Genomic DNA, 12,158 nt, shown 5'->3' with positions numbered 1-12,158 from the left:
TGTCCGCGATTGGTTGTCGAACCTTGATTTCACGCGGACTTGTCATGCGTTCTCGCTACATGTTTAAAGAGACTATCCCACCTTTAACATGGGGTTTGAGTTGAGATAGCCAAGTTTGCGGCGAGGTTCAGAAACCACTATCTATCTAGGTTGCAACCCCCGCGGCCTCTTGGTGTTGAAGAAATTCGTTCCCTTCATTTGAAAATGGGCCTTGTACAAGGCCCTATCTTCAACATGGAGCGACCGTTAGTGTGACGTCACCTCGTTTAGTCATTCTGATTTAAATGGGTTTGTTCGTTGAAAAATCGCTTAAAACTTGGTCTGAACTTTGTTGTGGTGCCTACAGAGTAAAAAGAATGAGCTTTATGACAGTAATGTGGCCTGGGGAAGGAGGTAATTTTGGGCTGTGACGTCACATATTTGAAAGTTTGTGTTTGGAATATGGGAAGCCTAAGATGTTAAATGAAAAATAAATGCCAGAACCGTGTTCCTGGTCATCCAATCTGTAAAGTCGGGCACAATTTAACTGGTTTTAACAACATTTTAGAAGGTGGGATAGTCCCTTTAACTGTTGAAACCCGGCTGTTGTAATCTTTTGTCTGTTGCTTACAGAACAAGAAGTCTGCTGGTTAAAATATGATTTTCGAAATAAGACTACCGACATGAGCATCGAGCATAATGTGCGACTAATAACAACATTCCCTCTCTCACCGACGTGTATCTCTGTAGACTGAAGTTGGCTCTGCTGCCGACAGATGGTGCTGGACTCTGGCGACTGGCTGGTCGGCGGCGACCTGGACGTGTTGGGCCGTATCAAGTGGGAGGACGGCCTGGACCAGTACAGACTGACGCCCACTGAACTGCGCCAGAGGTAGGGCGGGGTATGGTACCTAAGGGGTATCGTACAGTTAACTACACACAGTTTCATTTCATTTCATTTCTTCATTCCCATTCATTTCCAGGTACTTAGTTAACTAAGTACCTGAGAAGTGGGGTCACCCATAGAACTGCGCTCAATGTATGGGTGTGTGACATGGTGTGGCACGACGCATGGTGGGGTATGGTATGGTATGGATCATTTCACTAGCCACTAACGCCCATCGAACTGCGCGCAAGGTATGGGGTCGCTGTAGCCTGTAGGACGCCGCGGTATGGATTTTTTCATAGCTTGCTTTCATGGTTCAGTGAGATGGAGTTGAGAGCGCGGTGTTGAAGGACTGTGTGTATCTAGAACTTTCAATATGTACCTGTTTCTCTTTGGTTTAGTCAGATGTAGTTCGGGGTGGCGCTCGTATGGCTGTGTCTCTATGGCTGCCTGGCAATGTGTCCGCATTTCTCTCACTTTCTGGGAGATGTACTATGGTATTTGCTCTTACGTTCTGAGAAGTGGAGATGTACACGTTCTTGTGCGACTATTTGTATTTCTATACTGTCTGTTAACGACATTTGCCTGTCTGTATTCCTCTCTCAGGTTCCGTGAGCTGGAGGCGGACGCAGTATTCGCGTTCCAGCTGAGGAACCCCATCCACAACGGGCACGCGCTGCTCATGCAGGTCAGAATCTCCAAAAAATATCGGACAAATACTGACTGACGAATATTATTCGAACATCGACTTCGGATATCAAAGTAAACTCAGCAGACGAGTATCCGGCAAATATCGCTTTCTGTGTTTTTTTTTTCGCATTCACCATACACATCTAACGTATATTTCGTGTTATGACTGCAGTAAATGATGTTGTTACTCTTAGTTTCACAGGATTGACGGCCCACTAACCTCTCCCCCCCCCCCCCTCCCGCAGGACACCCGTCGTCGTCTGCTCGAGCGCGGCTACAAGAAGCCAGTGCTCCTTCTCCACCCTCTGGGCGGCTGGACCAAAGACGACGACGTCCCGCTCGCCACACGCATGCAGCAACACCAGGCGATCCTCGAAGACGGCGTATTGGACCCTGAGGCCACCGTCCTAGCCATATTTCCGTCGCCGATGATGTATGCCGGTCCGACGGAGGTCCAATGGCACGCGAAGGCCCGCATGTGTACAGGAGCGACCTTCTATATCGTCGGGAGGGATCCGGCCGGCATGGGACACCCCGACGGAAGTGGGGATCTGTATGAGCCGACTCACGGCAGCAAGGTACGGAGAGGGGAGGGAGAGGGAGGGATGGAGGGAGGGAGGGAGGGAGGGAGGGAGGGAGGGAGGGAGTGAGTGAGTGAGTGAGTGAGTGAGTGAGTGAGTGAGTGAGTGAGTGAGTGAGTGAGTGGGTGGGTGGGTGAGTGAGTGAGGGGAAGGAAAGAAGGATAGAGAAAGGGGAAGAGAAGGACTGAGTAGGTAATGGGAGAAAAAGGAGGTCGTTGAAAGTAATGATAGGGAATGGTAAGAGAATATTGGGAAGAAAGCTGCAGGAGAGAGAATAAGGAAGGATTACACATTCTTTGAAAAATCAAGTTATAAGCTTTGGTGTATGTTGATATACACTGCCTTGTTTCCTTATGCTACAAGTGTGCTCTGGAATGCTGACTCGCCTGGCCCCCACCAGGTCCTGACGATGGCTCCAGGCCTCAAACAGCTAGAGATCATCCCTTTCCGCGTGGCCGCCTACAACAAGCAGCTGGGAAAGATGGACTTTTTCGACCCAGCGCAGAGGGAGAACTTTGAGTTCATCTCGGGCACAAAGATGAGAGGTAAGGGATTCGTTAGAAGGTGGGAGTTGGGAGAGATGGGTGGGATGCATAAAGAGAGATGGCAAAGAAGGATTAAGAGGAGAGCTTGAGTGATTAAGAGTAACGTAGTGACTTTGGGTGAGGCAGTCGAAAAGCAAGAGAGATAGAGATACCTGAGAAGGGAGATTTTGACCGAGATTTTGACCTTGTGCGTCAATATCTTGTCACTGCGGCAGCGCCAGGGACCGGTGGGTGCGTTAGATAACGCCGGGCTGATTGATGGCGGGGATGGACGACTCCACTTACAGTCACACCTGACGTTTATCTACCTTTTCTCTCTCGACTCAGTCACTGTCACTGGGGCTGTGTTTGTCACTCCCCTAGTCTGTCACCAACTGTCATTTTGTCGTTCACATCCCCCCGTGACCCCCTAGCTGACCTGCCCCCTCACCCGGCCTGACTGACCCCCCCCCCCTCCATCCGCAGGTCTGGCCCGTTCCGGGCAACAGCCCCCTGACGGCTTTATGGCTCCTCGCGCCTGGAAAATCATCGCCGAGTTCTACCAGTCTCAGAACAAGCAGTAGCACCTCCACCGGTCCCGGTAGAGGTGGACTGAGGACGCCCAACACACGCGCCGGCCAGTGCCCTGTGCTGCCAAATGTCAATCACGGCTATATTGCTGTTCTGTGGTCGGTCAGCGGTGGGGAGGGTAGGTTCAGGATCAACTATGGGCTACGGTAGCGCCAGTTTACAGAGGCTTGTACAGAGGAGGAGAAGAGGAGGTGTTCAGAGGTAAACAGAGGAGCTGGTAGGTTAGATTTGTTATCCTCGGTATAGGTGTAAAATGACGCCCATTTTTGGTGTTGTATTTTATCGCGCTACGAGCGTGTCGTTATTTTTACAGCAGGTGATTCATTGAAGGTGTGTTTTCAGTATGCAGATGCGCTATGCTGCTCTCTGTATGATTTTATGACGTGACACTGAAGATAGGAGTTTGTTGTTTCAGACATCCACTGTGCGCTACTTAAACTGTCAGTTAGAGACACTACTGGCCACTGTGGCACTGTCATGACTGCTGTCAGATCACATCGCGTTCCGCTGGTGATTTTCCTGTGCCACTTGGCAAACATTCCTTTATCCTGGGACCCTGAACGTGACGTTATCCCGGTAGGGTTAGAACAAATTTCACCATTTCAGTGGATTCCCAAACCCCAAGGCTGTATGTAGTTACCCCTTTCTCCCTCTTCAGTTTACCCCTTTTCCCTCTTGATAGTATCCAACTCCCCGCGGGACCAATCGATGTCTAGATAGGATGGTTGTTGTTATCCATAACTTTTCTCACGCTCAAAATTAGCTCAGACCGGCTGCACATCCAGGCACGCGATACGCTACTCTTCTGCAATTACTCTGTCGTCAAAACATTGAAACTGACAAACTTTCTTCAAAAATCGATCGACATGGCTTAAGTGGCTAATTACAGACTGCTTTGCTGTCCAGAGGTCTATCAGCTGATGTCCTGTAGATGTCGAATCTACAGGCACCTACACTTGACGTTACCTCTTTGGCTGCAGACGTCACCTAATGCTACTCTTAATGTACCCTGACACGTAACTGGTGTGTCGGTGTCGTATATAGGTGTCATTGGTGTCGTCTTGGTGTCACCGCGGCCGTGTCATCGTGACTTTTCGAGAAGAGCCCCCTGACGCAAGAATATTCGCTCTTGACAAAATAAGACTCTTGACGGGTTCGATTCCCACAGTCTCGACAAAATTTTAGTGTTGACTCGAAGACTCAATTAAAGTCTCAGTTTGACAGACGAGCTCTTTTGGGTCGCGCAGCCTTACAAAAGGGACCAGCCAACGTGCCGTTAATCAGAGGAAGGGGGGTGTTCTGCTAGTTGAAAGTAATTTAAAGGAGAAGAGAACGCACCCTCTTCCCACTGATCGAAGCTGGCAGTGTCCTGTCTCAGATGTATCGATGTGTGGAAACGGTTGACGCGTGTGTGGATGGATGTGGATGTGGACAGATTGTGGAAGTGACGTGACGTTGTGACTGGATGTGTGTGTGTGGCGTGTGACGCGTCACAGCGTAGGTAACAAGCTGGCTTTACATCTGTGACGGTCTATTCTAATGAAGGAGACAGGTTTTAACTCATGACCGAAAATATTTTCAGGTAATCTGTTGTAAATCCTGAACGTGTTCGACTTGAAATCAGCACACTTTTAATCATCTGCCACACCTTATTTTTATCACACATGGGGACAATCTATGCATGTGTTCAATCACTTGATGTGTTCAATCTCCTTTTCTACAGTCACTTTGTCCTAATTCGCGCACTTGTTAGCTAATTCACCAAATGATTATCGATGCGAATAGACTGCAGTTTTATCAGAGGACCTCGGGTCACAAACTATGCGGGTGTCGCACCGTTTAACAAACACACTGGTGTGCGCTGTTTGTCAATGTTTGTGACGTCGTGTTTGTCCGGCGGTGTGTGGCGAAGCCTCGTGTTTGTTTGTTTGTTTGTGATGCAGTGTTTGGCCGGGCTATGGAGAGGGTTTGCGAGAGAACAATATATTCACTTATCGAGACAATGGCGAGTTTGTATATATCTGTAGAATGGAGTGGTTGTGCTGAACTATAACCCTTTTCCAGTTGTTTCGTCAGTCCGGTGCACCCTCCCTCTCTCTCCTATCCCTCCCCTCCCCTCTCCCTTGCTTCCCCACCCCTTTCCGGTCTCCACTCGCTCCCAGACGGCCCAGATCGGCGGCTGTCACCGCCCGCGGCCATCAGAGGTCATCGCCGGGGTCAATCGGCTCGGCGGGCCGGTCTAGCTGCCAGGGGCCGGCTGCCGCCGGCGCCGCCCCGTCCGCCACCCGGCGAGGCAGCACTGACCTTGTCTGACCTTGCCCGAGGCGTCCCCCCCCCCCCAGCCCGACGAGGCTGTTCGCCCTACGCACACTGATAACTTCGTCGTAACTTTCATCAGACGATATTTCTGTTTATTGCATGATCGTTAAATATCTCAATAAAATGCAAAGAGCGGCCCCAATGAACTTGACTTTGAGTGGTAGTGTCCTGGAAGTCGCGTGGGAATTTCTATCAACGATAGTTAGACGGTTCAGGAAACTGCGGGACCCGCGTACAGAGCCAAACAGTCGACGGCAGCAGTGGACGTGACGTCACACAGGCTGGGCTGACGACAGAGTGTAGTGGGCGGGGCCTAAATGGGCCTAATCGGAGATCGGTGTAAAGTACTTTCAGGTGCCCCAACGGGTTTACCCAAGTGGCCGAGTGGTTAGCGTGACGTCAGCATGCATTTTAGACTTTCGAAGGTTTTGGGTTCGAGACCCGCTTGGAACGGAAAATTTAACGTAATCATGGCTGTTTCTGGGTCTCGAACCCCAAACCTTCAAAAGTCTAAAATGCATGCTGACGTCACGCTAACCACTCGGCCACCAGGGTAAACCCGTTGGGGCACCTGGAAGTAATTTATACCAATCTCAATTTTAGGGCCATTTAGGCTCCGCCTACTTCTGTTGACAGCAAATGCTTGGCCATAGCCTAGGTTTGAACTGACGAAGTCGTGCCACTGGGCGAGTGTATAATAGATTCAGTGCGTTCATTTGCCTCGGTCTCATACTTAATTACCTTTGGACTCGAGACACCTCAGTTTCTCCATCCAGTTCGCTCTTTCATCGCTTTCAACCGCTCGAGTCTGCCTCCTCCACTTTGTACCCCAATAGCATCATAGCACAGAACACAATGCTCTTAAAGACTTTATTCGTACTTTTTTGCAACAACTTCACAATACTGGACAATCTCAGCATCAATGACCAGCGCCTTGTTCCAGAGAAGGGCGGAGGGAACATCGACTCATTTCTAGTGGGAAGACTATCGTACGACGCAGTGTTACGATAAAGTGTAATCAATGCCAGGCATGAATCGGTGGTATGCACAAACAAAAAACATAGGGCGACATACTCGAGTGACGATTCATATCTTTCATTCGGCGCTCTTTCAAGGATCAGGCATGAAACAAACGACAAACGAAATATCAAATAAGCACGTCAAGTTTGGCAGTGCACTGGCTCAGAGAACGGCACCTCGATGGCAGCGAAAAGACGGCAGCTTCGGTATCCATATTCATACATGGCAGGGACCGGCAATACACTAACCAAACGCCTTCAATTTTGAGATTATATCCACGGGGTGACTGTAGGAACTAGGATGCCACCCAACGACCACCACCACCAAAATCAAGAAATGATACTTTCCACACAAACCATTTACAAGTCACAGATGCACAGCGAGTCGAACGCATAGCGCGCACACAAACACATATTCCGGATGAGAAAATCGGATCTTGCAACGAGTAGTTACTCGAAGGACGCTAAATGGTCCGTCACCACAGCCTCTGTGGTCAAAGAAAGACCACATCATCTACAGCACCGGATTCAAATGAAATTGAGCCACTGCTCCAGCCGCTGATACGTCTTTAGTTCAGAACGACACTGTTCTGGATCAGAAGCACGAAACAGAGGTCCGTCGGTTCGAAATACGCGCACTGACGGACAGCAGAGTTTTGCCAGTCGACGGTGCTGCCATCTGTGCCCTCGGTGGTGAGCTCCACCCAGGGCGGCGCCAGCTGCTAGAGGTCGTTCGCCAGCCCCGGTGGCGCCATCTGCAGCGGCGAGCGCTCCGCCTCGTTCTGTAGGTCGATAGGCACGCCGGACTGGACCAGAAGGCGCTCCACCTCCGCCTGAGGGCCAACAGAGGGAGCGGGAGCCGTCAAAGAATTAGCGGGTGTACGATATGGGAGACCAGCATCAGCTCACATGTCAGTCCTCACTATGCACATTGCACAATAAACAAGTATTTCTTGAAAGACCCAACTTGGAAACTAGCATCACGTTCGGACCTTTGTCCTTAGTCGCAGGCTCTAGTCACGCATACCGCGTAAATTCGATAGTCACACATATACCGTGTAAGTTTGGTCACAAATATACCGTGTAAGTTCGACGGTCAAACACATACTAGGCCAAATAGACAGTACCACATAGCACATAAAATAGATGGTGAGCCATGGTGCGATAAGAATGTGATACAGCATGTCAAATGGTCACACATACCGCGACACAAAGACGACCACATATGCCACGAACCATATACGGACACGCCGCCACGCATATAGGTGCCACTTTAAAAGGAACGGTCATACATTTCACGCCAAATAGACGGTCAGGTCACACACACTTTCAGATAAGCGGTCATATATCTACGTCTAATAAGTTATTTAAGTATACAAACTACGTTAGACGAAAACACATATACCACGTCAAAAAGACGGTCACCCGTCACACATACTACGGCAAACCAACAGACACAAATATACCATGTTAAATAGATGGTCACATATGTGCCACGTCAAATAGACGGTCACGCATGTTATACCATCTCAAATAGACGATCACTCATACCACGTTAAATGCTCGTGTACTGTCTCACATACCTCGTCACATACAGTAGGTCCACAAAATAAGTCCCGGCCGTATGCGGGTCACCAGTGGGCAGTTAGCGCCTGAGCGCTACTCAGGCACCACCTGCCCGCATACGGAGAGGACTTATTTCATAAACCTACTGTACATTGTCAAACATATTTGTCAAATTTTAGACGGTCACGGACACACATACCAAGCCAAGTAGACGGTCACATATCCTATGATAAACGGACACATGCTTTACCACTCGAATTAAAATTACTTATGCAAACATATATAGAACACATTATGACCGTTCTCACAGAGGCAAATAAGGAGCTTACATCAAATGTTACTGTACCTATGTGAGGTAACTATTTATAATTGAATACTAAAAGCAGCTTAGAAATAACATACAGACTTACCGGTACATCAGTCGTCAGATGTGATGAAGGATTCGATGATTCCTCGTCTTCTGTCGGCCGGTTTCCACCGGGGTCTGTTAGGACTCCAGTCCGATTAGGGAACTCGGGGCTGCAGTTCGCTGGCCACCAGCACACGCCACACGGCTCCTGTTGGAGGGAAATGGCGTCAGACCTCGAGTGGTTACGGCTAAACAAGGAGGGAAGTAACACCAATTATTGTCATTGAGAACAACGAAGAAATTATACATGTAAAATACCACCGCAGAAAACTGTACTGTGCGATATTAATGTAAAATGCTGAAAAGACTCTCTAAAAACATTGGTAAAACAACATGAAGCTTCGAAGCGAGACAAACTCAAGGAGTCATTTAATAAATGTTATACAAAGTTTTAAGTTGAACGCCCATATTTGCAAGAAAACTTAAAACCGTTATACAACTTCAGGAAAGTGAACCGTTCGGAAAAATAGGCGCCCTCGGAAGCCCTGCGCGACCCCTCCCTCTCACCTCAATGTTCCGGAGACGACACATAGGACGCTCCCGGTGTTCCCTCGTCCAACGCCGATGGCGTCCCTCGTCCACCACCGATGGCGTTTTTACGATAGCGTCACAGAAGCTCCAGTACTCCCCTCCCTGCAGGAGCTCAAAGCACGGCCCGCCTGACCGCCGACTCGCCTTCTCATTGGGCCTCTGTTCCAGTCGCACTTCCTAACACCTCTAAACTCCTCCAAGATTGATTCCCTGTTCCAGTGGCAGCTCTAGCCCCTACAAAGCCAAAGAAGGCCCTGCTCCAACCTCATCTATCTTGCTCTTGGAGGAGTTTAGAGGTGTTTGGAAGTGCGACTGGGACAGATCCTATTGGCACCCACCCCGACTCGCCCACAGAGGCAGCCGTCACGTGACCGCCCGCGGCGGGATCAGCGTGCAGAGGCGGCTCCAGGCGCCCGCCGCGGGTCGGCAGGGGCGGCTCCAGGGAGGAGGGGAAGGGGGAGAGACAGGATCACAACGGTAACAGCAGTCAGGGCACGTGATACTGTCGAACAATACAGTCGCCATGGCAACGGCTTTTGAGTTCTTACTACGCACAGTGGCGGATCCAGAAAGGCGGTCTTGGACGCTGCGGGGTGGCATACACCCAAAAAAGTTTCTCCAAATTCCAAAAGCTTATCAGATTTTGATTCCCTACGTGCTGCTGTGCAGTTTGACGCAAACTTTTCCTGATAAAAGTTGAGCTTTCTTTTTATGAAAAAAAAAACGTTAATTTTTGTCCATTTCGGAGGGGGAGGGGTCCCCCAAAAAACGCCCCCTCTTAGATCTACCAGTGTCTTCGCTTAGCTATTCGCATAGAGCATGCCACCATGCCAGCCGTTTTCCCCAAATGTCGTTCATGTATGAACGACATTTGGTATGTAATAATATGTCCATGGTAATACCGGCAAGATACCTCGTTCCACCGTTCATGTGCCAGCACTGTTACCACACGGATGAAACATCGCCCCAGGGCTATCCAGGAGTGCACATGGGCTAGCGGCATCCATTTGGGAAAAATTGCTGTTAAAACACACCGGCTATTTTTTATAGGCTGTATTTACTGCCCACAAAGTTTCGTATAAAAGGGTAGTCGATGAACGCGGTGGAGAGTATTCTACAAAACTATACTCTGAGTCACGCTTCTACAAAAGGCGCTTCCAAAATACCACTCGGAACCTTCCACTTGAGAATCAGACCCAAACAGTCAATTCATCTAAACCTGACCCCAGTCCTGGTCAACGGCGTTCCGGTAAAATCTCCTCAACATTATCAACAATCTCATATATTACCCAGTGGATTGGGTAATCTCTTTCAGGAAAATAGCCAGCATGGAAGCCACAGTCACATCACAAGCCAATGCCATCAAAGTTGCCGCCATCGCCTCTCCCCTCCCCTCTTCCCTCTCCCCCTCGGCAGCTGCTCTTCACAATGACGTCACCAGTGGTACGTCATTCACGGTCATTGTTCTGAAAAAGGTACGGACGGTTAGAATGTTTAGACGAATGAATAGTGAGATGCCGTTTTTTTTAATTCCCATGGGCGGGGACCGGAAAATCGGTGGATATTAGTGTTATTTGAGAAAGAGATGGTCGGCCAGCTACACCGGTCAAAGGTCAGGATTACCATACAGCATGACTAGCCGGTCGAGGCTATTCACTTCAGCTACACCCGGATAGAGGCTTTTCACCGAAACACCACCCCTTATAACCAGGCTCTGGCTCATCCATCCTCTTTGGCCCCATCCAACTAAAAATATCTACCAACATTTAGATAAGCAACTGCAAACAACCACTATACACTCACCATTTCACAATGACAAATGAAGAACCAATGAAGTTAAAGTCGAGACGTGTCTTCAACACATCTTACCTGGTCACCCTCCAGCTGGGCCAGCACACGGTCCAGCTTCGTGACCAACTCTTCCACGTTCTCCTCGCTGAACACAATCGGTGGTTTGAATTTGATAACGTTTCTATCAGGTCCGTCAGCAGAGAGCAGCACCCGCTCCTGAGGTCACAGGTCAGATGTCACAGGTCAGATGTGACAGGTCGGGTCAGGGGTCATGTCACAGATGTCACAGGCCGGGGCAGGGGTCAGATCACAGGCCAGACTGGAGGTCACCGAGACCATGTTACAGGTCAGGCTCCAGGTCACTGAGTACTGACAGAGGTCAGGTCACAGGCATGGTTAGAGGTCACTGTCTGGGGTCACTGAGGTCAGGTCAGGGGTCACGTTTTGCGCGAGAGAACATCTGAGCGTTCGCGTTCAATCCATGAGAACACCACTCACTGAGAGCTCTACGTGCTACATGAAGTCATACAGTCATATTCAGAGTCATTTAATACCTTGAGCATTTTCTGCAGCAGCAGCTTGGCCTCGGCGGTGGCCGGCGTTCTTTGCTCCCTGTCAGTCACCAGCTCGATGCCAGCAAACATCCCCAGCACGCGCACATCTCCTGCGGGGAACGATCGCCGGGTCACTGACATCTGACCGTGTCGGCTGGGCTGGGTCAGACAGTCTGGGTAAAGCTGTTCGCGTCTCGGTACAGGCGCCGGAAGTCAGACGCTGGACTAGTCTTGAAGAGGTCTCACATCTCAATACGGGAGAGCAGCTGGACTCTGGAGGGAGCCGGGAGGCGGGTGAACTGAGTAAGGGAAGTCATTCACCGCTGCAGGATTGACAAAGTGACCGGCGACGTAAATACAATTAACCGTTTCACGACGGGCTATCTGGCGAATGCATCAAACTTGACCAAATGCGCGCCAAACTCTTTTACAACAGTTATCCGAATATCATGAATATATTTCAAGGCTTTAAGCTAAAATAATATCTGATGATGTGAAAATCAGGTAATTAAGCAACTATGCAACTCAAACTAATAACTTCTAAGAAACATAATAAGCCTGATTTGACCAAATCTGCACCGAATCTCCAACAAATGTGAGCCAAATGTATACCAAATAGCCGTCGTGAAAACGGCTGTGTGGTGGAAATCGGATCGGAGCATCGTTCCTTTTTTTTTTTTGAAGCGTCTGGCCGGTTTTTTCCACAAAAGAAAGTCAC

At 49.4% G+C, this 12,158-nt stretch overlaps 2 protein-coding genes across 6 annotated transcripts in view; one reads left to right on the top strand and one right to left on the bottom strand.

Annotated features, from left to right (window-relative positions):
- Nucleotides 1-5,254, top strand: part of LOC122394200 (bifunctional 3'-phosphoadenosine 5'-phosphosulfate synthase-like) — a 55,130-nt gene extending 49,876 nt beyond the window's left edge. For all 3 annotated transcript variants that reach the window (XM_043390924.1, XM_043390926.1, XM_043390925.1), the window contains 5 exons: nt 756-871; nt 1,472-1,553; nt 1,801-2,133; nt 2,537-2,681; nt 3,147-5,254. In XM_043390924.1, coding sequence (XP_043246859.1) covers nt 756-871; nt 1,472-1,553; nt 1,801-2,133; nt 2,537-2,681; nt 3,147-3,244 — 774 coding nt within the window. In that variant the 3' untranslated portion in view covers nt 3,245-5,254. The remainder of the gene's footprint in view (nt 1-755; nt 872-1,471; nt 1,554-1,800; nt 2,134-2,536; nt 2,682-3,146) is intronic.
- A 4,879-nt stretch (nt 5,255-10,133) lies between these two features.
- The window catches only part of LOC122394199 (ethanolamine-phosphate phospho-lyase-like), a 36,430-nt gene continuing 34,405 nt past the window's right edge, over nt 10,134-12,158 (bottom strand). For all 3 annotated transcript variants that reach the window (XM_043390921.1, XM_043390920.1, XM_043390922.1), the window contains exons 10-12: nt 11,441-11,550; nt 10,965-11,102; nt 10,134-10,561 (exon numbers count right to left, since the gene is read on the bottom strand). In XM_043390921.1, coding sequence (XP_043246856.1) covers nt 10,544-10,561; nt 10,965-11,102; nt 11,441-11,550 — 266 coding nt within the window. In that variant the 3' untranslated portion in view covers nt 10,134-10,543. The remainder of the gene's footprint in view (nt 10,562-10,964; nt 11,103-11,440; nt 11,551-12,158) is intronic.

Source organism: Amphibalanus amphitrite, unplaced genomic scaffold (genome assembly GCF_019059575.1).
Source record: "Amphibalanus amphitrite isolate SeventyFive unplaced genomic scaffold, NRLGWU_Aamphi_draft 000579F_arrow, whole genome shotgun sequence".
NCBI classification, from domain to species: domain Eukaryota; kingdom Metazoa; phylum Arthropoda; class Thecostraca; order Balanomorpha; family Balanidae; genus Amphibalanus; species Amphibalanus amphitrite.
The sequence above is the reverse complement of the archived record's forward strand: the minus strand, read 5'-3'. Positions and strand labels throughout refer to the sequence as shown.